Here is a 25,632-nt window from a genome sequence, read left to right on the forward strand (position 1 = left end):
ATTATAGTTATCAGTTACCTGGTCTAAAGTCTAAATCTAAACTGTGACCCAAAAAAGCCTAAATAACTCCTCTGGTGATTTTTTGTGATTATATGTTAGCATTTGGATTGCACTTAATTTTTTTTTATTTTATTGATTGAGGTTCTGTGACTTACAATACTGTTAATAATGGTTTCTCATGAACATCATCGATTTGCTGCACATAATTTGAACACCACACCCATCACCAGTGTACCCACATCCTTCCCCCAAGGACCCTAATGCTCCTCTAAAATCATATGTTTTATATCTAGTTGCAAAGAGTTTCTGGCAGAGGATGGCAATTCATGAATTATAATAAAGTTTTATAAAACTGAACTTAATATCATTTTTTCTACCTAGACTAGAGATCAAGAATATAACCCTAAATTAATCTGATCATGCCACAAGAATCACTCATTCTATGCTCTTTGCAACTCAGCATCATAAGACTCTCTCCATCTGACTGTTTCTTAGAATGATATAACCTAATTGACTGAACTATCCTTGTTGGTGGTTTGTAAGAACTATAATTTACTTTGATAGTTGTCATCTGTCTTCTTTACTATGATCACCTATCATATTTCATCAAATGAAAATAAATTAAAATCAAATAAAAGTAAATTAAAATTCTTAAAATGCTGATGCGTTAAGATTTTTCGACATCTTTGACCTCAGAAAAGAAATCTTGACCTCTGTCGATAATATTTACTGTGTCTATGGGAAAACAGTTTTTACAAACAGCTCCACAGCTATAATTAAAGGGTAAGATAACACAGCAGAAAAGAATCTCTGGCTACAAACCGGAATAACACAAACTGCCTTTACAGGCAAGTTGTCCACAAGCAATTGCTTGAGACTGAAAAGACCATCACAGAAATGATGGCATGGGTAAGGCCTTGACTTAATCCAGTGGTTTTCAAACTGTGTTCCAGGCATTCAGAGATTTTCAGGCCCCCCACAGCTTCAACTAAAGCAGCCCATAAGTTTCCTATTATACAATTACAGTTCCAAATAATATTAATTTGTCACCCATATAACCTTTCTTCCTGGTTTGAGAGTCACTATCTAACATAAACATCTTGGGCAATGATCTTACACATTGTCTCTTATTTATTTTTTTAATTCAGAGATATTTATGTTCCAGTGGTTTTCATTCTAGCACCCTTTTGGAAGAGACAAGAGGGTTTCTTACTTGCTCTCATCTTTTTTATACTGTCAGAAAAGTCCTAGAAAAAATAAACTTCCCATTCTTCTCTCTCCACATTGTATCCACTAACAAATTGTTGAAGTGGGGGTTATTTTTAATTCTTTTGTCCTTTTATATTTATTCAAAAGTAGCCTCACATCAATGTACTCCTGCCTCAGGGTGCTCTGAATCTGTCTCCATTGGCCTTCCCTGCTGTTTCGTCTTCATTCTTTTGTAGTTTAGCATGTCACTGGGTAGCATCCTTTCCACTTGAAGAATTCCTGAGAGCATTTCTTGTCAGACACGTTTAGTGATGATGCGATCCCTCACATCTCCACACCCATTTAGATGGCCAATGTCCAGTGAATAATTATCAAACTAGTCTTTTACAAAGGCAGATTGTCACAGTGTCTTTTCCTCAGGGAAAAACCGAGAAACTTGAATTCTGGATGTTCGGATATCCTCTCTTTTCAAAAGTTTAAGTCATACAATTTTCTACAGAACTTTTCTGAAAGACCTTCATTAACGCCTGATTTCTCTACCTAAAAGAAGCCCAAGAGGATTTTTTTCAGGAGTCAACTCAAAAAGTACCACCGAGCACTGCCAAGTGACCTGGTTGGTCCCTTACACTACATGATGAGAGCAGCACTTCCCTCAGACTCTCACATTGAACCATCCTCCCTATTGGCTGAGAATCATCACCCAGATCACAGCGTAGGAGGATCCCCACCCAAAAAAAAATCAAAAACAGTGCACAGTGCTTGTTTTGTTGCAGTCATTCTGAAAGCAGTGCCCTGCCCTGACCAGCTAGAGGATAAACAAAGCTCCTGCCCTAATAATTATTAGGTGGGCTGGGTATTTATATTATTTCAGCACTTACTTCATATTAGTTAGTAACATACTTTTTTAAAAATTTCATGTGTTATTTGGCGTGACTTTATCAGGTTACTTTTGGGGTCTGGAAACTCTCAAAAAAATCATGAAAATGAGTAAAGGGCTGGAGTGATAACACAGCCAGTAGAGCATTCGCCTTGCACGCAGCCGACCCTATTTTGATTCCAAGTATCCTATATGAACCCCTGAGCACCGCCAGGAGTAATTCCTGAGTGGGAGCCAGGAGTAACCCCTGTGCAACACCAGATGTGACCCAAAAAGTAAAAAAAAAAAAAAAGAATAGTAATTGCTACTTCACCTGGTGCCATAATTGTCACACTCTGAAAAAAAAAAAAAGCATGCTCTACTTTCAGATATCAGAGGAGACCTGAAACATCTCACAGTGTTTCACCTGGATAGGATGCCAGCTAAAACTCCTACCAAACTTGTAGGTGTCTTCCACTGTGTAATTATCAGGTGGCTAAGAAACTCCCGGTGGCTCTCTCACCACATATGTTTGGTGGTCTCGAGCCACTTCCCCACCCCGGCGTGCAGCTGCCGCCAACAGACACAAGAAGGAGGGAACAGGGCCACTAAGATGATTGACAATCAGTTGCCATTTATTCCATTCTCCCCACGTGCCTGTTCCAGTCTCACTAAGCGCCCCATTCTTGTCTCATACTGCCCCTCATTCCCATCTCCTCCTGTCTCCCTCACTCATCTCTCCATGCTCCCACTCACTGCCCTGATCTCTCTCTAGTTTCTCACCAACTCCCTGCATTGAAGATAGCCACCACACCCAGTCCAGTAGCACAATCAACATATGAAAGTCCTTCTTCCGCTCAAGGGCAAAATACCACTTAGGTGTTCCTCCCCTTAGTCCAATATCTTAATTAACATCTTAATTAACATCTTAATTCCACTTCTTAATATTAGTTATGTTGTATGGACACAGTAAGAGATACATTAAGCTTGTAGGGTGACTCTTTTGGGGACATCTCGCTATAGATCTCAGATCTACAGTGCTCAGGTCAGATTAGTTTTTCCTAACACTAGCAGTGTCTTATTCCAGCTGTTACTTTTTGGATCATGACCATGCTCTTAACTTATAGTTAAGTAGTATGATACTTTGGCCTGGCCCATTTCAATACCAGAATAGCTCAGAGCTTGCCCTGGGTCCATTCAGTCTCTTGTTTGGACCCTGCTTTTGAAATGCTAGGAAGTAAAGGCAACTGAGACTTAAGTCAAGAGAACAGATGCCCAGGAGTGATTTTCATTCAGAATCAATTGAAACTCCCAAGTTACAAAAGCATAGCATTGACTGTCTTCTTGTGTCTATACAAAAAGGACATTACTCTGAATTAACTATGACTTAAGGAGAAGAGAAAAGCATTATTTACAGGTTAACAGAGTCTGATTTAGGAGATAAAGGTGATTGACTTATTGGGGAAGCAAAGCACAAAGAAAGAGGCTACAGGGGCTAGAGCGATAGCACAGCTGGTAGGGTAGCATGCAGCCCACCCAGGTTCGATTCCCAGCATCCTGTGGGGTCCCCCAAGCACCACCGGGAGTAATTCCTGAGTGCATGAACCAGGAGTAATACCTGTGTATCACAGGGCATGACCCAAAAAGCAAAAACAATAAAATAAAATAAAAAGAGTTACAGGTAAACACAGAGGAATGGGAGCACTGTGATGGGATTAACCAAAAAAAGACCTAAGCTCCCTGTGGCAAGGCAGAAATGACAAACCAATGCTATCTTACATCCACTTGCTTTAAATTTTCTGAAGTTCAGGCATAAGAATATAATTTTTTCCATGCAAACTCAAGATTTTGTTTTCCCTAAGATGAAGCAACAAATGAATTTTGTTGTTGTTGCATTATAGTCAACAAAAATTCAACTCACAAATATTTAGACAGATCAGTGAACTTTTTGCATGGTACTATTGGAACATAAAGGGAGCTGAACCAAAAAAAAAGCTAATATCTAGGATCGGGGACAGTCTCAGAAATAAAAAACAGACAAGATTTGGGGTTGACAAAATAGTACATATGAACTGCATAGCCTAAGGCAATTTTCAATCAGTATGTGATAAAATTGTATCATTTTTTCCCACCATTCAAATTAATCCCACATAAGACATTTTGAATTTGTAACTATATGCTTTCCATTTTGATGAAAATCAAAATGGCTTCAGTAGTGATTCCATTTGTCAAGAATATAATACATATGCCTCATGCTCAGAGAACTCTCTACAAGTCACCCATGCAACATAGTAAACATGGGTGACTTGGAGAGAGTTCTCTGAGCATGAGAATGGGATTAGGGGTTACAAGTGGGGAGATAAAAGGTTAGGTGAGAAGTAGGACAAAGATCTTCATAAAAAAAAAAAAGCAAGGAGGAAAGATCTTCACTAGATCTTGAGGGATAAAGAAGACCTTAATTAAATTTAGAAAAACTGACTTTTTCAAGGCTCACCAAGGGAACAGTGGAAAATAACAGATTCATTCATGCAAGGCAGTGAGAAAAACAGTTTTTCTCCAATATGTTGACTGTTGAAATTCCTAGTATTTTAAAGAAGACAGAGTTTGCTGGTTGTTAGCTGATTTGAGAACCTGTCTTTGTTTCCTGCTACCAGAAAAAGGCCTTGAGGGAGAAATGGCTTCTAGATGGAATCACGAGTGGAAAAGAACAAGAAGAGATGAAGAAGCAAAATCAACAAGATCAGCATCAGATTCGAGTCCTAGAACAAAGTATCCTCAGGTATGGCCCTCAGAGATATTCCTCATCTATTTTCACTTAGTCTCTGCCCATGTGGCATGTAGAAGAGCCATTCTAGGCTCATAGTACAGTGGGGAAGATGCTTGCCTTGCATGCTGCCAACCCAGTTTCTATCATCAGCACCTTGCATGCTTTCCCCAAGCCCTGCCAGTAGTTATCCCTGCATACAGAGCACAGCCAAGTATAAATCAAAACTTTTACTTTCAAGTGAAGAGAAAAGGAGTCGTTTTCTAATTTTTTAGGCATAGAATCACATCCCCCACTTAGATTTGTAATAGAATTTGTACCATGAGTATCACATACACATAGCAACACAAGATTTTTAGATGACAAGAGGAAACTACATCCAGAGTTATTTAGGGGTTACTCCTGACTCAGTGCTCCAGATTCATTCCCATTGGTGCTTATGGGACTATGAGGTACCAGAGCTCTCACTTGCAAAGCAGAGTGGTAACTTATCCAGGGATCTCTGCACATATTTCTTTAGCTATGAAACAGTAATGAAATCATCTATTTTTTGAGATGTAGAGCAAGTAAAGGTCTAGTTGTTAAGTTCCTCGTAGCTTCCTGACAATGCACATGATCAAACAGCCCAACCCCCCACTGTCACCTTCAGACTCTGAAGGTATGTTCACACTGTCCTGCCATCACACCTTTCCCAGACCCTGCCCAGGTAAGAGATTTTAGGAGGTTCTTCACTAACAGTGACCCACTTCTACTGCTTGAATTGTTGGGTCACAGGTGTTGATTTTACTTACTATGCCTTTCTCCACTCAACATGCATAACTAGGGAGGCCCAGGTAAACCCAGTACAATGAGGCCTAAGCCGAACCACATCCTTAAGCCCTGCATTAAATCACTTGCCTCTTTGGATAAGAATCACCAGGAGGGCTGCAGGGTCTCCTGAGTACTGCTTAACAGGCCACTCCCACCTCCCCCAAAGACAGCATTAAATAAAGAGATATGAGAAATTTGAGAATCATTTCTGGCCTATGCCTGAATTAAAAAGATGGAATTTATTATGATAAGCTAATGACAATAAGTTAAAGCTTATGCTTCTTTGAAACACACATGTTAAAACCTAACTATTGGTAGTTCTTTGTTTTACTTTGTTTTAGATTGGTGGAGGGGAGGAACCACATTGTAGATGTTCAGGGGTTACTCCTGGCTCTGCACTTAGGGATCACTCCTGGTGGGTTCAGAGGACCACATGGGATGCTGGGAACTGAACCCAGTTAGCTACATGCAAAGCAAATACCCTACCCACTGTACTCTTGTTCTGGCCCCAGTCATTACTGGTAGCTTTTATTTTTAGTGAGAATTGCAGAAAATCTTAGAAGATGAAAATATCCAGTGGCAGCACCAAGAAGCTTGTCCAGGCATGTACTTTGCATGTGTTAGAGTACGGAGTTGACCACCCCTCAAGGACAGAGAACAGAGCTGATAATGCAAATCACATAGCAAGGTTTATTGTTTCAGCCAACTGGGGTCCAAGTATCTGCCCAGTGCAGCAGGTTTCAACAAGGACCCCAAGCACTAGGTTCAGCAAGTTCTTATACTTTCATTTTGGCAAGTAAGCATTACTCAGCAATTTTCTATTACCTACAGAGTACTCATATATTTTTGTTGTTTTTGCTTTGGCATGCAACATCCAGCCCACCTCCCTGACAGTTACATTTAGAGGCCTAATCTCATTCTGGGGATGTAATCTTTGACAAAAGCATCTGGTTTTGTTTCTGCTTTTCTTGTTCCTGGAAGATGCCTAAGTCACTCAGAGCCTGTCATGGCAGTTCTCTGGCTAAGTGGGTCCTAACACCTGCACCCATGTTTGATCCCAATACCAGTGTAGCCCTGGGCGCCCCTGGCACCTAAGGGCCGAGCAGTCTCCATTGCTCAGGCACTCACATGCAACTACTGCATCAGTTGGCCAGGGGGCCAAGAATTGCAGGGAGTAAACTACAAGTCCCAAGTACCACTTGGCAGGGATCCTTCCCCGCTTCCCCCAAATCAATTTAAAACTATCTACATGGTAACACTAGGCCTAATGTTGATCATGGAAAATGTTTACTTTTCCACTCATACTTATTCAGGTATTTTGAGTTAAAATACCTTAAATGTTAAATTTTATCATTGAAATGGAAAGGTTTGGCCACAGTTGGCAGTGCTCAGGTGTGACCTGTGGGAGTGTTTGAGGAATCAATATGCAACAGTTTTGTGGATTCTAACCTTGCCACATCTCCATGTACAGGCCCTAACCCTATACTATTTCACTGGCTTCCATAATTGAAACTTTGACCTTTATAAATCTATCAGTGTTCTCTCAAAGCTATGAACTGCTCCTGAGTGGTAGCTAATATTCAAAAAATCAATAAAGTATTCAAAAATAACTCAATGCATCAACTCTACAATTAGTATTTTTTAGCATGTCCCTTAGCAAGAATTCCCTACCAACATATGGATTAGCTATTACTTTGTTTATTCCTCAACACAAAACCCCTATCTCTGAAGAAGGCTTGAATTTAATCCCTATAAATTCTTTACTCAGCACAAACACTTCCTTACTTGCCTGGGAGTCCCCTCTGTAGAATCTTGGCACATACTAAACACCTATACTTTCTTAGCACTTGATGAGAATTGAAGTGGCTACATGGACTCAAACTCCATTAGCAAGTTTGGGCAGCAGTCTGAGTAATCCCAGAGAATTTACTAGGACTCTGCTGATTGCTTTTAGACCTTGCCTGAATGCTCTAAAAAGTACATTAAGTTTCCAGTAGCATGGATAGTGACTTGCCTACTTAGAGCTCCTGGCTCACAAGGGAGTGAGACAGACAAGACAAAGGCAGCAACAGAGGCAGAGATAGAGGAGGAGAGAGGGAAGAAGGAAGAAAGGAGGGAAGGATGGAGGCAGGGAGAGAAAACATATTTACTGAGTCTTACTATATGCCAGGCACATAACATGTATCATCCACTTTAATTTTCATGACCCCGGTGAGATGGAGAGTGTTATCTTTACTTTTTGCAGAGATTAAAGAAATGACACAATTGTAAAGTAGCAGATCAGTCTAACTCATTTGACTAGTTGCACTGCCTATAAGTGATGGCATACAACTTCTGCAGGCTTAAAGGGATTTTCTTTGAAGCATTTTCTGTCCCTTGATCCTCCCTTTCCAAACAGATCCTACCACGCTCCAGGCCTTTTCCTCTATACTTCTCTGATCCCTGTCTTGAATGACCAACTACCTGTGTCTGTATCATCTCATTTCTGGCATCTCACTGCAAATGTAGATCTTCAAGATGTCATTAACCCGTCTGTAACCCTTTATTAACACCTAGTGATTTTTTCTGCTATCTTGTACATATTATAGGATATTAAAATATCTATTTCTAGTTTTAAAACTGTTTTATAGATGAAAATGATACTTAGGCAGGTCAAATCCTACTAGTTTCGAAAGTGATATTACTTCATACCTGACAGAGTATTATATAATTAGATATATGATAGGTTGATATGATGATAGCTTCAACCTACAGTCATTTTTACTGGGCCAAATGTATACACCCTAAAAATTTCCTTACTATGTGTCAATAAGAAGTAAGTCCTATTTGAGGGGGGATACTGGGACCCATGGGGATGGATGACGGGCACTGGTGGAGGGATGGGCACTTGATCATTGTATAACTGAAACCCAAGCACAAAATTTGTAAGCCTATAACTGTACCTCATGGTTTTTCACTAATAAAAAAAGAAAAAAAAAGAAGTAAGTCCTATTTGAGTTTACTTATCAATAAGTGCCTTTGCAAAGGAAATATATGTGATGCTTTTAGGTAAACAGAGGAGAGAAAATATCTCTTCCTGTGTTGAAATTCTTTCAGTGGCATTTAATTTAAAATAAACCTTAGGGGATGGAGCAATAGCACAACGGGTAGGGCATTTGCCTTGCACGTGGCCGACCTGGATTTGATCCCTGGCATCCCACATGGTCCCCTGAGCACTGCCAGCAGTAATTCCTGAGTGAAAAGCCAAGAGTAACCCCTGAGCATTTCTGGGTGTGACCCAAGAGAGAAAAAAAATAAAAATAAATAAAATAAACCTTATGGACCAGACATGTAGCTCAAAGGTAGATTACATTCTTTGCATGTATGAAGCCCTGGGTTCGATTCCCAGCACTTCTAGGAAGGGGTAAATACGTACATATGAATGTGTGTGTATATATATATAGATAGATGGATAGATACAATTTGCTCCCCCATGAAAAAAATAGCCCTTAAAAAATAGCCCTTATAGCAAAATGGCATACTGGATGATTTTCATGCCCAAATAATGTAAATAATAATAACAATAATGGCTCTTTTTTAGTGGACATGTGCAAATCGTCTAAGCACTTGCATTTACACTATCATTTAATACAACAATCCTAGAAAACAAGCATTAAAAACTTCATTGCCCAGATGAGAAAGTAGGCCCAGAGAGGAAAAGACATTAAATTAAGGTCACAGAGGCAATAAAGGATAGACTTGGGTCTCAAGACATTCAGGTTCAGTGCTCTCCAGTTGTAAAATTAAAAGTGAGTAAAAGGGGCTGGAGCAATAGAATAGCAAACAGGACATTTGCCTTGCATGTGGTTGATCAGGATTTGATCTTCCACATCCTGTATGGTTCCCCAAACCCACCAGGAGTGATCCCTGTGTACAGAGCCAGGAGTAATCGCTGAGCACCACCAGGTGTGACCCCAAAACAAACAACAACAACAAAAAATAAAAACAAGAAATTGAGTAAAAGGAGTAAATGTTCTAGAAATGGTGACGCACCTTTTACCTAAAATACAAACTGCTTGGCTTAAGGAAGAATCCTAAAAAATATATTTATTTGTGAAAAAGCATCACTGTGACCCATAAGGTAGGTTGATCTTGTTAAAAATACGCAGGACACAGAATGTTCTAAAGCAATACACAGAGATCACCAAAAACTATCTCTACCTTGACTGTACCAAGCAACCTCAGCTGCCCCAAGCCTTGCAGTGAGCTCACGGCCAGAGCAACCTTACCAGGTAACTGAACATTTTCACTCAGAGATTGCTGTAGGTGCTGTAAAGTCAGGCTCATGGTTTTGAACTCAATCTTTTTTCCGAAACAACTACACACAGTGCTTAAGAAGCTTTTATTACCAACTACCTACACTTCATTTTCCTGTTAGCTCTTAATAGCCATCAAGCCACTTGATGACATTGAACCAGGCAAAACTACCCTTCCTTTGCTGAACAGGAAAAGGATCCAAACCTTGAATAAGATTTATCACTTGACTTATGTGCCTGCTCAAGAATGACATTTGCCATCTGCCAAGACCTCTCAACTTAGAGGATAAGATTTTTTAATGGGAATATCAAAATAGAAGGTTGCTATTACCTCAGAGGTTGTGGCAGTGCCAGACTTTGTTATGAAGCCTCCATTTCTTTCACTGCCATAGTTTTGTGAGGTGAACAGACAGAGCAAAGCCTTTGGCATTTAAAAATCCCTCTCACTTGACCACATTGTTCTTCAATCTTGATCCTCCCCCCAGTCTCCCACTGGGAAATTACCCCCCCCCCCCAAGTATAACCCAAAGGTCAGTATAGGACCCCAGGCAAAAACAGTGTAAGTCTTAGAATATAAACAGGCAGTAAAAGTGTACTCTGGGAAAAAGTAGAATAGAAATAGCAAGCAAAAAAATACACCCAGGAAAGAATAAAATTAAAAGGGGTTTTCTAGCTGCATAATGAAATATAGTCAAAGCTAGAATAAAAAACTGCCATGACCTTAGTTTATCCGTTAAGGATGCCTGCTGATTGGTTATGTAAAATATTCCAACCTCTGCTCTTAATGTTCTCATTGAATTTTGATGTGCTTACTAACTGCTGTTAATGTCTCTGGCATGGCAACTTAAACAATAAGTCATGTGATGGGAACAAAGAGGTGAAGAAATATTGTATTGAATAAATGACTGAATAAATGGTTTCACCTGGGCATTTTCCCTATCTGTAATAGTGCGGAAATGAGGGGCCAGAAAGATAGCACAGTTGGTTGAGCTTGCATTTGGCTCACCTGATTTCGTTTGATCCTCGGCATCCCAAGTGGTCCTCAGAGATGGTTGATAAATTTTCTTTATGACAAGAATGTTAAAATTCTATTAACAAAGATTAATTTTTTGCAGAGCATTTGTTACTGACCAAGCACTATGCAAAACTCTTCATATATATTAATTCATTAAATTCTCACAACCACCTTATATGGTCAATATCATTTAATAGATGAAAAAAATTAACAGTTGCAGGAATTAAACTTGCCCCAAATCATACAACTAAAACAACTAAGAACCAGGATTTAAAATCTAATTAAAAGGTCTGATCATAAAAATAGAATTATGCCTTAAATCCTGCAGAAAAATCTTATGAAAGCCTCAACCTATAAATGCTACCTTTTGACAACATTTTTATGTCTAATCCACGGTATTATTTATGTCAGATTCATTATTTTATATAGACACTTATGCTACCCTTTGCCATACTTAAGGCACTCAAATGTTCCCTGACTCACTTAACCTTTCAGTAAAGCAAGTTTGCTTATTCATCCTCTCATCTTTTCTTCCAAGGAAAGTTAACATTTCAGAAAATAGCTTAGTTTCCATGGTTTTTGTCCATAAACATTGGAACAATATTATTGAATATTATGCCTGGTTCTCTGATTAACACCTCAGGAGGGAATGCTTCCTGGACAGAAAATTTGAACAGCTCGTTTGTAGGACAGAAGATTTGAACACCTCATTTGTACCACTTCACTCAAACAAAATTTCCACTTGCTTCACAAATGAGCCCTAGACCCTGCTCTCAACTGTGGCTTTTGAAGCATCATATGCTGTGTGATTGTAGGCAGAAATACAAATCAGCACTTATTTTAGGTCATGTGTCCCAGGACACCAGGGCACAAGTTTATAGGCTGGCTTATATATATCCTGTTCTATCATGCCCAAGGTTTTCCCTCATCTTGCACCCCATATCATACCCCAAATTTTCTAAGAAATGAATCTTAAGAAGAAGCTGTATTTTTCCACCCTAGATTCTTCTTTCCTTTTTCAGCTGTCTGGAAGTTCTCTTTGACTCCCAAATCACTTCGCCTAACAGTCACCTCCAGGCACTTGCTCCTTGTTGAACCACGTCCAAAGACCTCTGACTTAAATTGGAGCATGCAGAGCGTCTGACAGAAATGTCATATGTATAAAATGCAAAATGTTAACTGCTAAGGAGAATGATGCAAATACATAGCATTCCCTTTAAGAAGGATTATCTACTTATGAGTCAGTGAAAATTCTTTTTCAATATTCCAAATACCTTCTGGCCCTCTGCCTTTCTTCCATGAACTTGTACGTAGTCAACTAGAAACTGACTTCTCATACTCTGGGGCAAAGCAGCTTGGGAATTATGGGATTTCTGTGTGATTGTATGATCTGAGAAGTGTGCTGTAACAGCCGCTATGACCACACCCCACATAACTTGAAGATAATTGTTCCACAAATGGAGATAGAATACTGAAAAAGACATTCTCCTCAATATCTCAAAAACAATGATCTACTCAGTGAACACCAAAAAATTAGGAGTCAAGATTCTATTTTTAAAAAGGAATGCAAAGCAGGCAGAAATATAATAGTTAATATGTTGTTGCTGTTGCTTCATATTATGGTTTATCAAAGCTTATCTCATGATGATTTCTATCCAAGTTCAATTCATACCATGCAGGAAAAGGACCAGGGTACATGCTTTGCATATGGATGCCAGGTTCCTTCCCTAGCACCTCATAGTTCCCTGAGCACCACTAGATGTGGCCTAAAAACAAACAAACGTTTCCAAGTTTAACCCATTCTTAATGCTCTTACTGACATGTCAAGGCAATTATACCTTAAGAAAGCAAATGTCTCTTCAAACACAGACAAGATATAATGCATGGAAATGATCAGATTTTAAATATTTCTGCTTCTTTGCTTAAACTTAACTAGCCACATCTAACATCACATCACGAGAGGAGATAAACTGCTCTTACATGACAACATATGAGAGAAAAGAAAGGGAAAAAATGGCACAAAAAAAAACACCGTTTGTTTTTTCTGAAATTTTCTGTTGCTTAGATACACTCAAGAAATTATTCTGAAGTAATTATATGAGTCAAAATTATTCCAAGCATGTTTTTCACTCTCTGTCATTGTCTAATTGGTTTACCAGATTCACAATATTTCATCTGTTGCTGTTTTTAATTTCCCAGATATTCTGATTATTTTCAATTCAGTATTTTTAATTAAAGAAAAAAAAAACTCAGTAAACTAAAGTCTATTTCTATCCCCAAAAAAGCACTGTCCTCCCGTTGTTCATCGATTTGCTCGGAGAGGCCAAGTAACGTCTCCCCTAACAAACACACATGCATACACACACACATACACACACACAAATATACCCAGTACAATGCCTAGTATGAATATAAATACTTGTGAATACTTAGTACATAAAAAATTTTTAGTAAGTTGATGTTTACTAAAATGAATGATGAATAGGCCAATACACTGTAGCACTTGTAGCACTGTCCTCCCGTTGTTCATCAATTTGCTCAAGTGGGCATCAGTAACATCTCCATTGTGAGACTTGTTACTGTTTTTGGCATATTGAATACACCACGGGGAGCTTGCCAGGCTCTGCCATGTGGGCAGGATACTCTCAGTAGCTTGCAGGGCTCTCCGAGAGGAATGGAGGAATCGAACCCAGGTCAGCCACATGCAAGGCAAACGCCTATCTGCTATGTTATCACTCCAGCCCTGGCTAAGATCAAGTGTAGTATCTGTTCTTATCAGTTTAATAGGCCAATGGATGATTTAAAATTACCACCTATTAATGATTCTAGCTAAAAAAAACTAGAGACTTTCAAAATATTCGACTATGAGTTGAATATTAATTAATTAATTAAAAGGAGAGTTCTGACATTTTCCTTAAATAAAGAATAAATATCCAACTATTTAAAGAATAAATATCCAACTACTTAAATAAAGAATAAATATCCAACTATTTACTTGCCAAGAGCAAAGTTCTGTGAAAATGGTGCTCCTGATTTTGATAATTGCTGAAAGTATGCTTTAAAATCACCACATTACTTTATTTTGTCACTTTTTTCCTCTATCATACATTCTTTTATTTCCTAATCTTCACCTCCCACTCCACCCCCAGTGTTTCTTCTTGCTCATCCTTACCAGCTTTATCTCATATGTTAATAGAAATAAGCCTTCAATGATTACCCAAAATAAATATTCCCCACATAGTACATTAAAATATAGATTAACACAATCTCTGAGAGGTCTTTCCTCACTCCATCAGTTCAATAATAACAGTTTGAGTTTTTTATGGATTTTTGTTTGGTTGATTGATTGGTTGGTTTTTGGTTTTTGGGTCACACCCAGCAATGCACAGGGGTTACTCCTGGCTTTGCACTCAGGAATTACTCCTGGCTGTGCTCAGGGGATAATATGAGATGCTGGGAATCGAACCCAGGTTGGCCGTGTGCAAGGCAAATGCCCTACCTGCCATGCTATCACTCCAGTCCCAGTAACAGTTATTTTTATGGAATATGTATTATACACTAAGCTTCATTCTAGAAATTGTAATAGACAAAAGCATAAAAAGCAATGTACATCCAGTCACTGCAAGTCCCATGTCACACATAGATTTTTCAGAGTTTGGGCCCTTTCCACCACCCCTCTTCTGCTTATTCTTGATTCAGTTCACTGGATATTTATTGAGAATCTGCCACATGTTAGTAGTTTTTGGTCTTCTAAAGGAGAATTGAGGTTCCTCAAAGCAAAAATTTTGTTTGTTTGTTTTAGATTTTTTAACTTCTCAAAGTTAAAAAGGACTGTTTTTACACTAGCCATCTCATTCCAAATAATATTCAATAACTTAAAACACAAGCTCAAGGTCATTTTTAGGGGTGTCATAGATCTTCAACTCTATTGACAGAAATAAGGGAAGGAACAAAAGACCGTTCGATGTAACAGTCTCAAAAGTTTCATTGACTGGTTGTGATCACTAGGAAAAATGTTCAAGGCCACAGACTTACTCTCTGTTGCTGTCACCTGTAACATCTGTTTCCCCGTCCCCAGAATAGCTCCCTCTACACACACAAACACACACACACACACACACACACACACACACACACACACACTTCCACACACCCCTTGGAGTGCATCTTTTGCCTACTATTGACAAAGGTAACTTAGTCTAGATAGACCAGCCAAGGCTAAATTGTCCTTGTTTGTTATTCTATTATAATGAAATTATGATTTATTATTATTGATCTTCAAATTATTAATAGAGTCCTGATCATGGTCATTTACACTGAAAATGAAGCAAAAATGATTTGTATAGAGACAAGAAAATAGTGATTTTTCTCTAATACTGTCAGTGATAAATATTAAGGTTGGCAAAGCATGAAATCAGTATGTATTTCTGAATAGCTCACACATCATTGAATATATTTTTCCATTCTGTTATACATTTATAAGCAGTTTATTCACTAAAGTTATTTTTCTGACAATTTTATCTTAAAGAAAAAAAATTCTAAAATCATGGATAAGCACATCTGCCTTGGCCATCACAGTACTTCAAGATCTTTTGAAAAACTCTTATCATCTCTTTAGAAATTAACTTGAATTATTTTGTTTATTTAGCTCTTAGTGTTTTTGTCTGTACTACTACAATGTTCTCCATAAAACCTAATTAAAAACTAAAGCATTTGAAAAGTCCATGACTGCCAATTTGCCATAGCACACCAGTCTCCAGGGTTTACATTTATTTGCATTCATTTGAAAATTCTATTTGTAGTTTGCACATGAAAGTGGTGATTCTTTGAAAACTAGTTTGGTTTCTTGTTTTTTCATGGCAAATGAAGGCTTTATTTTACAAAATATTATTCTGATTAAAAGGATTTGTCTTCTAGAAAATTGTTCTTTGTAGCATTACCTGTCTATAGAGTAGTTTCAAATCAACTGCCCATAAGGTAATTATTAATATTTATAGTGTTCTGTTAGGAAATGGGACCCACCCATGCAAAAGATGCTCACATGTAACTATAAATTATTCAGCTTTTCTAAACATCTGCTCTGTTCCCAATTATCAGAACAGACTAAAACTTGTAACATGTCACTGTTGGGGAGCTTTTGCGTCTCACTATCTTGAAGCTTCCGTATTGTATTCTAGTCCTGTCCTTCAATGCTCAGGATTAGAGGCAGTAGATCTGGCTCAAGGCAACTTTGTTGTTTGCTCTCTGCCAAATGCCCTTTAATTCTCTGGCAGGCTTCCCCACAGCATGTGATTGTTTATGCTGCTGGGTTAGGTCTTCCATATTACACACATGCCCATGGCAGGGGCTAATTGGAAAGAAACTCTTGTCATCTGTTTACATCTAGAAGAGTCCTTCACCCTCATTTAGACACTTCTATTTCAGATGGTGAATAAACTGTACCTGACATGTAGTTAGTGCTTAGTAAAAGTTTTTTTTTTTAAAATGTTTGATGAATTTTTCTGGATCCCAGCTCCAAAATAAAACAAACGGAATAGCTCACTCTCTGCAGACTACATAATCTCAATTTCATTAATATAAAATATACATTATTTTATTAATACTAACATAATCTCAATTTCATTAATATAAAATATACATTATTTTATTAATACTATTATAATAACCTAATAATATCATTGGGCTGGAGCGATAGCACAGTGGGTAGGGCGTTTGCCTTACAAGCGGCCAACATGGCCGACCCGAGTTCGATTCCTCCGCCCCTCTCGGAGAGCCCGGCCAGCTACCGAGAGTATTCGATATGCCAGACACAGTAGCAACAAAGTCTCCAATGGAGACGTTACTGGGCCCGCTCGAGCAAATCGATGATCAACAGGAGGGCCTTTACCTTTACCTTTTATCATTGGCCAAGTTGCCTATGTAGATAATATATCTTTAACCTCTGACCCATTAGAAATAATTTATCTACCCATAACATATGAATAGGGCCTGGAGCGATAGCACAGTGGGTAGGGCATTTGCCTTGCACACAGCCAATCCAGGTTCAATTCCCAGCATTCCATATGGTCCCCAAACACTACCAGGAGTAATTCCTGAGTGCATGAGCCAGAAGTAACCCCTATGCATTGCTGGATGTGACAAAAAAATATATATATGGGCTGGAGCGATAGCACAGCGGTAGGGTGTTTGCCTTACAAGCGGCCAACATGGCCGACCCGAGTTCGATTCCTCCGCCCCTCTCGGAGAGCCCGGCAAGCTACCGAGAGTATTCGATATGCCAGACACAGTAACAACAAAGTCTCCAACGGAGACGTTACTGGGCCCGCTCGAGCAAATCGACGATCAACGGGAGGGCCTTTACCTTTACCTTTACCTACATATTTCAGTTGAGATTACCTGATAAAGTCATCAGCTATGTGGACTCAATAATACCCATTATATTCCCAGAACTATACATCTAAAAGAGCTATTATAAAAATATAAAATTCAAAATTTAAATTTAAAAATTAAACATAGAATTAAAAATAAGTTTTTCGGTGCAAACTTTAACAATTTAATACTATATAACATATAAAACATGTAGGAGTTGCTTTATCTCTTATAAACAGTATATTCTTTAACCCTCAAGAACAAAGACTGATTCATTTTGTAATTTTGTAATTTTTATTGGCTAGTTATGTGAAATGCAAAATGCTACTAATGAATAATTCTGCAAGCCAATGAAAAGTTTATAGAGAAGCTCATAAAATTGATCCCACTGATCCTCCCCAATAAGGTTATGCACAATAGCAGGCTATTTGGGATGCTGTAAAAGACACTTAAGTAACTTAAATGAGATTGGAAAAGTTTCTTTTTCTTTCTCCCACAATATAAAAATCCTACCCAGTAGACATTTAAGAGCAGAAGAGTGAGGTGATCTTTATAAAGTGAGATGATCTGAAAGCTCTTTTCCTTTCTGTCTTGTTGCTCTGCTGCCTAGGCCTAAGTGATGGTCTCGATTTGGTGGTCAAAGGGCTTAACACCTTAGGAAGGAAGTTGGACAAAGCATCCTTACCTAAGGACCCGACCTGAGTACAGCAGTGGTCATTTCTGCTAATGTCTTATTGGTCAGAATTTAGCCACCTGTCATCATTTAAATCCAAATGATACTGAGAAACGTAAGCCAGGGAGACACATAAACCAGAGGCAAAAGAACCTTTGAAACAGATTTAAGAGAAGTTAGCAGGTTGTCAAAAGAGATTTACATAGTTCTTTTTATTAGTGGACTTGGGGGCTCCTAAGTGGTGCTCAGGGGACTTGGAGGTCATTCCCAGGAATGCTCCGTCTGGGCTATGCTATTTGGAACCTTCAGTGCTGGGTACCACAAAAGCCACCCTGGCAGTGCTCAGGGGACTTTCAGGTCATATCTGTAGATGTTTGGGGAGCCCCCAAAACTACACCAGCAATGTTTAGGAGACCATGTGCTTCCCATGACCAACCTAGATCTAGCACATGCAAGGTAGGTGCCCTCACCTATGGAATGCCTCCCTAGCATATAATCTTATATTTTTAATAGTAATAATTTGTTACTAGTAGTAATAATTTGTAAATATAAAACATGTATGAAATAGACATAATACTCCATAAGTATTAAGAAACATAATGCTAGAGCACCCTTGTTTTCTGTCTAGAACATCATTTTTCGAGACGATATGTCCCTGAAGTTCTTGTAGCACTATGCCTATATAAAATCACTGAGAGTAAAATTAAAGATCTTGAGCCATATAGTACAGCAGGTATGGTGTTTGCCTTGCACACAACTGATCCAGGTTCAATCCTCAGCACCCCATATGGACCCTAAATTTGACAAGAATAATCCTTGAGTACGGACATATGTGGCTCAAAAATAAAAAAAAAAAAACCTTAAAGATCTCATCTCCAAATGAACCTGTAGGTTTGCTTTTCACTGGAGTTATTAAGCATAGCGCTTCTCTCCCAAGCAGACCATGAAGAGAATGGGATGACTAATCATTTGATGGGAATACATCTACATAGAGTACTGTGTTAGAGGCTTAAAAACATTATCTCACTTACCACCTTAAGATAACCTTTCATAAATAATAGTATTGTTCTCTAAAAGCTGAAGGTTAGAAGGATTCATTCATCAAGCCAAGTATGTTGGTTTTCACAGGAACTTACTTTCTGTTTCCATATTAAAGCCATTACATTTGACTTTATGAGTAAATTAAATAGTTTGGAGTGGATTCAATGGACCCTCATACAAAAATTCACAAAATATAGGTAAATCACTAGCCTGCTCTGGTTGCCCAATATTCAATGTGTAAAACAGGAAGAATTTTTTTTTCCTTTTTGGGTCACACTCAGCAATGCTCAGGGGTTACTTCTGGCTTTGCACTCAGGAATTACTCCTGGCAGTGCTCAGGGGACCATATGGGATGCTAGGGATCGAACCCAGGTAGGCCATGTGCAAAGCAACCGCCCTACCCGCTGTGCTGTCACTCCAGCCCTAAAACAGGAAGAATTTCTAACTTAAGCCAAGAGTCAAAAGTTACAACTATTCACAGCTCCAGATATAATTCAATTATTCGAAAATCCTGTGAATTACTAAAAAAATTAAAATTCTCCTTTTGTTGTGTGTGTGTGTGTGTGTGCCCGCGCGCGCGTGCGTGCACGCATTGGGGGTGTAGCAGAGAGATCCTAATACTCCATCAATAAATCTCATACTTTTTCCTTTGGGAGGGCATGTAGCAGAGGGTGGATTGAGGTTACATCTGAGGTGAATTGAGGGATCACTCCTGGCAGTATACTGGAGAGGTGGGTTGCCAGTAATCAAACTCAAGCAGGCTACACACACAGCAAGCACTCTACCTACTGTACTATCTCTTCAGCATCCCACTAAGATTTATTGTCAATGATTTTTATGAATCAAAAACCTGCTAATTTAGCTGTCCCAAAAATGACCATTAATCTTTCTCTTTGGGAATAGTAAATCTTCCTGGATTTCAGTTAGAGAGTTTAGGCTACCAATACATAAGGAATTCATCTTTCCTCTGTAAGTGAAGAGCTATAGCTAGTCACAAACTTTATTTCAAAGATAGTATTGATGATTACATTTAAATTGCAGTATCTCATCAAAATGCATTATAAAGCTATACTGCTTTGAACAATATAGTCTTGTGACCAAGCAAAGAAGTGGGATTATTTTGAAAGCCCCAAAATCTTGGAAGGAAACTACTCTACGAAATTATACCCCCAAAAAAACCAACAAGATAACAACCTTCAAGAAATCAAATAAAAAATCCTGAACTTTTATGTTGAGCAGAATGACTGGTTCTGTAAGCAGAGAAATTCTCAGTATGACAAAGACACTCTAAGATCAAGAAAGAAAGAAATATCTTTTATGTCATGAGTCAGTGCTTTTGTCTGTTGATGGACCCCAGTGAGCATTTCAATCTTCACCATTTTTTATATTTGTAGATGGTAAAAATATTTTTATGCTACTGAGCAAAATGAATCTCTGTTCATTAGATTTTATTGTTTTTAAGTTTTATTCCCATGTTAGTTAATTAGAAAGGAGTTAAGAACTGAAGCTCTATAAGCAGAAGCTAGATTTCAAATCCCTTCCTGCAACAAGCTGCCTGTCATTGCCCTTCTAGGTACCCAGCTTGTTCATCATCAAATGAAACTGATAATGGTACTCACAGGGGTTGTTTGAGGACTAATTAGGCCAGAGCCTGATACAGTGTAAATACACAATCTATGTTAAGTACCATTATAACTACTTACAGAGAAGCGCTGTAAGGTAGCACATACACTTTTTTTTATTAGTGAAACACCGTGAGGTACAGTTGCAGACTTACAAATTTTTGTGCTTGGATTTCAATTATACAATGATCAAATACCCATCCCTTCACCAGTGCCCATTTTCCAACACCACGGGTCCCAGTATCCCTCCCACCCCCCCATCCCCCCATCCCACCCTGCCTCTGTGGCAGGGTATTTCCTTTTGTTCTCTCTCTCCTTTTGGGTGTTGTTGGGTGTTGCAAAAGAGGCTTTGAGTGGCAATCATGCTTGATCTATAGTCTACTTTCAGCATGCTTCTCCCATCCTGGGAGGATCCTCCCAACACCCTTTATTTGGTGCTCCCTTCTCTATCTGAGCTCCCTTTTCCCCTAGCATGTGTGGCTGGCCTCCAAGCCATGGAACAAACCTCCTGGAACTAATCTCAGCCACTCTTGGGTGTTAGTCCCCTATTTTGTTACTTTCTGTTCCCCAGATGAATGCAATCTTTCTATGTCTATCCCTCTCTTTCTGACTCATTTCGCTTAACACGATACTCTCCAAGCACATACACTTTTGATTTTTTTTGAGTTCCAGTCTGTTTGGCCCCTAATGACAAACTCCATCAGGTTGTTAGTTCTTGTTAACGCCACCAAAAACTGAAAGAGATAAATGGGCCCTTACTAGCAGAAAAATTGCTTCTGAAATCACTCTTTCTTGGTGCATCCAGCAACGATATGCTGTCTTTTTTTTTCCCCCTGGGAAAAAAAGTCCCATGTTAGAACAGGATTGGAGACATTATCTTGTGATGATTAAGGGAGGTTATTACTAGAACAGTGCATGAAATGAGAGCTACCTGCTTTCACCTACAAAGTTCTTGAAAATAATTTCTTTTCCCCAGAAGATAGGCTAGGAGAAGAAAGATTCCAATAATGGATAGCATTACAAATCCTTTTTCATGTAATCTGCTTATCTAAACTGGCATATGATGCCTGCCCACCATCTCTCAGAGAGGTGCTAACTCATCCATCAGGCCCCACCTGACAGTCAGGAGGCACCAAGGACATTTCCCTTTCTCTGCCACCTGTTTCACACCACACTGAATCAGCATTTCTTAGAGCTTAATTCCCATTCTGAAAGGTAATACCTTCTAAAGAAAGGATGGCAGCACTTATGGAAATTCTAACCCATCAGCTAAGGGAAAATCAGGTGAAGGGTAGACACTTATCTAACAGTCACCCTCAAACATTTTTCACATAAAAAAACATCAGTTTTTATTAGAACTTTGATCACCAAAGTGCTCCTGCCTTCACTATCAAAATGAACCTTTCCACCTCATATTACTCATATGCCGTCTTTTCCTTTTCCTCTGATGATCAAAAAATTTCCAAGAGTTAAGTCTAAATAGTTTAGTTTACACCTTTTATTGTTGTCTTACCAGTTCGTTTGTGGGTTTTTTATATTCCACATATAAATTAAACCATCCATCATTGTCTACAACTTTCAGACATGTTTCATTCCCCATCAATGTTGTTGTGAAAGGCAAGGCTTCATCTTTTTTTTTAATAGCTGAATTGTGAGCTGTATCCCAGAGAAAACATAACTTCTTAGTCGATTCACCTCCCAAAGGGTATTTTGTTTGATTCGTGTTTTGACCATCATGAATAATGCTGCTCTAAACATAAAGATGCAAATATCCTCATACTTTAGTGGCTTTATACCTTCAAATGCCTAGGGGTAGTGTCTGTTACTATATCATATATGATTCCATTTTTAGTTTGATAAGTAATCGCATACCATTTGTTATAGAGACTGCATCGGTCTGCATTCCGATCAACAATATAAGAACTCCTATTTCCAACTCCCCTTGTCAACATTTGCTGTTTCTAGTCTTTTCTTGCACAGGTCATTGTGAAACAATGATTCATTTTGGTTTTAATTTGCATTTCCCTGGTAAACAGTGAAATTGAGTGTTTTGCCCCATAAATTATGGGCCATCTCTTCAACTTCTTTGGAGAAGTATATATTTAGGTCTTTGCCTTATTTTTTTAATTGTATTGTTTACTTTTGTTGCTTTTTTTGTTTATTGTTTAGTAATTGGAAAGATTGCCTTTTATTTTGTGCTAGGTTTTTTTGTTTGGTTGATTGGGTTTTTTTCTATGTAAAAGATTCTTAATTTCATGTAGACCTATTGATTTGTTTTTGCCCTTGTTTTCCTTGCCCTCAGAACTGAATCTCCAATCCCTGAGGTCTAAGTTCACGAAATATCTCCTGTTTTCTTTTATATACTTTATGGTTTCAGTCTTATATCCAAGTTCTCATTCTACTTTAAGTCATTATTTTGTATACAATGTTAAATAGTAATCTAGAGTAAATCTTTGCATGTGACAGTTCAGTTTTCTCAGCACCATTTGTTCAAGGGGTTTTTCTTTCTCCATTGTACGATACTGGTTCCTTTTTAATAATTAAATGCTAAAAGTATGGCATTACTTCTGGGCTCTGATATCCATTAATTTTGATGGCTGTTTCTCCTTTCAATAATACACTTTTTTATTACTATAGCTTTGGAGTAATAGATAAAGATTTATAATAATTTGAAATCAAAAAATGTGTCTCTGTATTTCTTTTTTCTCTCAGCACTGCTTTGACTATTTAGGGTCTTTGTGGCTCCATTAAATTTTTGTGGTTCCATTAAATTTTGAGAATTAGAGAGTTCAAGAGTTGATGCACTTGCCTTGTATGTGGTCCACTCCTGTTCAATCCCTGGTACCAATATGATCCCCCAAGTGTCATTTGTTGTAGTCCTGAAGGCCCCCAATCACCTCTAGGTGGGCTCAGGAGGCCCCTGAGCACTGATGGGATGGCCTCGGTAATCCTCAGCACACAGAACTGCATTCTAGAGCTCATACATTGAATTGCCAGCTCAGTTGCCTGACAATCACTGGGCGTAGTCCCCAGAACTCCTGCACACCACTTGAGAGCCCCACACCACTCCAAAAATATTTAGAATTCGATCAGAGAGATATGTCAAAAGACTCATGTGCATGCAGCAGGTCCAAGTTTGATTCCTGGCACAGTGGTTCCCTGAGCAATCTAGTCATGTCTTAGGTTAGTGTTAGTTTAATATGACATGTTTTTCATCTTCTTTTTTAGGTTTACTCTTCATTAGGTTACTCTTATTTTAAGTACTTTGGTACAATTGTATATAGGACTTTACTAATGCATATTTTACTAATTCATTGTGATAGAAATGCAGATTACATATATTATATATTGCTTATGTTTTCAGCTACTGTACTATTGTCAGAATTTTTTAAGAGTTTATTTGTTTATTTATTTTGCATTTTGGGCCACATATCCAGCGGTGCTCAGAGGTTGCTCCTGGCTCTGCACTCAGGAATTACTCCTGGCAGTGCTTGGGGGACCATATGAGATGCCAGGGATTGAACCCAGGTTGTCCACGTGCAAGGCAAATGCCCTATCCCCTGTATTATCACTCTGGCCCTCAGCAGAATTATTCTTAGTTCTTTTGGTGGTTTCTTTGGGTTTTTGTTTATTTTGGTGGGGGCCACATCCAGGGTGCTCAGCGATCACTTCTAGAGGGGCTCAGGGAACCATATGTGATGCCAGAGATGAAACTCGGGTCAGCCATATGCAAGGCAAGTGTCTTCTCCACTGTTCAGCCCCCTCTTAAGGGTTTTCTATGCATATTATCATATCATCTATAAATAGTGATAGTTTTACTTATTTTTTAATTTGGTTTCTTTTGCATTTTTTTCTTGACTAATTGTCCTGTCTATGACTTCTAAATTATGTTAAACTACAGTTATAATTGTGGGAATCTTTGTTTTATTTCAGACCTTAAGGGGAAATTTTTCAGCTTTATCATAATTGTGTATGATGATGTCAACATGTTTGTCATAGATGGCTTTTATTATAGTCCCTCTTTTTGAATTTTTAGTGAAAAAATTGATATTGAATCTTTCAAAGGCTTTTTCAATGTGACTTTTACAGTCATGTGATTTTTCCTTCTAGTATAAAATTAAATTACTTTACTCCCATATGTTGAAGCATTTCTGCAGCCCTATGTTGAATCTTATTTAGTCATGAAGAATTGTTCTCTTGTTGCACTTCATCTGGAAAAATTTTATTGAATATTTTTCATCATTGTTCATTATAAATATTAGTCTGTAGTTTTCTTTTGTCTATACAATGCCTTTTGTTTGGGGATTAAAGTGGTACTGACTCCATAGAATGTTTTAAAGAGTGTTCCCACCTCTGATTTTATAGAAGAATTTGTCAGGGAAAGATATCAGATATTCTTACAAAGTTTGGTAAACATCACATGTGAAACTTTCTGGTACTGAGCTTTTGTTGGGTGAAAATTTCTGGCTACTATTTCAATTTCTGTGCTTGTGAGGGTTTGTTAGAGATACCTATTTCTTCCTGATTCTACATTGTTGTGCTTTCTAATTCAAAAATTTATTATTCTAGATTATCCAATTTGTTGGAAGTAGATTTTCATAATAGTCTCTTATGATCAGTTGTAACTCAGCAGTATCATTTGTAACTCCACCTAACTCATTTTTATTTTCAGGGTTTTTTTTTTCTTCTTTTTAGTGAGGGCTGAAGTGATAGCACAGCGGTAGGGTGTTTGCCTTACACGTGGCCAAACCGGGTTCGATTCCTCCACCCCTTTCTGAGAGCCTGGCAAGCTACTGAGAGTATCAGGCCCGCACAGCAAAAGCTGGCAAGCTACCCATGACGTGTGCTATTAATGAGCTTAGTTTCTATTTTATTGATCCTTTCAAAGAACCAATTGTTGATTTTATAGATTTTCTGCATAGTCATTTTTGTTCCTATTTTATTTCCACTTTGATTTTTATCATCTCCTTCCTTATGT

At 38.3% G+C, this 25,632-nt stretch overlaps 1 protein-coding gene across 1 annotated transcript in view; it reads left to right on the plus strand.

Moving 5' to 3' along the window:
• The window catches only part of PALMD (palmdelphin), a 65,221-nt gene that overhangs the window by 20,610 nt on the left and 18,979 nt on the right, over positions 1 to 25,632 (plus strand). Inside the window, exon 3 of the mRNA XM_056139070.1 lies at positions 4,720 to 4,844. Coding sequence (XP_055995045.1) covers positions 4,720 to 4,844 — 125 coding nt within the window. The remainder of the gene's footprint in view (positions 1 to 4,719; positions 4,845 to 25,632) is intronic.

This window comes from Sorex fumeus, unplaced genomic scaffold (genome assembly GCF_029834395.1).
Source record: "Sorex fumeus unplaced genomic scaffold, SorFum_2.1 ptg000131l, whole genome shotgun sequence".
In the NCBI taxonomy this organism is placed as follows: Eukaryota; Metazoa; Chordata; class Mammalia; order Eulipotyphla; family Soricidae; genus Sorex; species Sorex fumeus.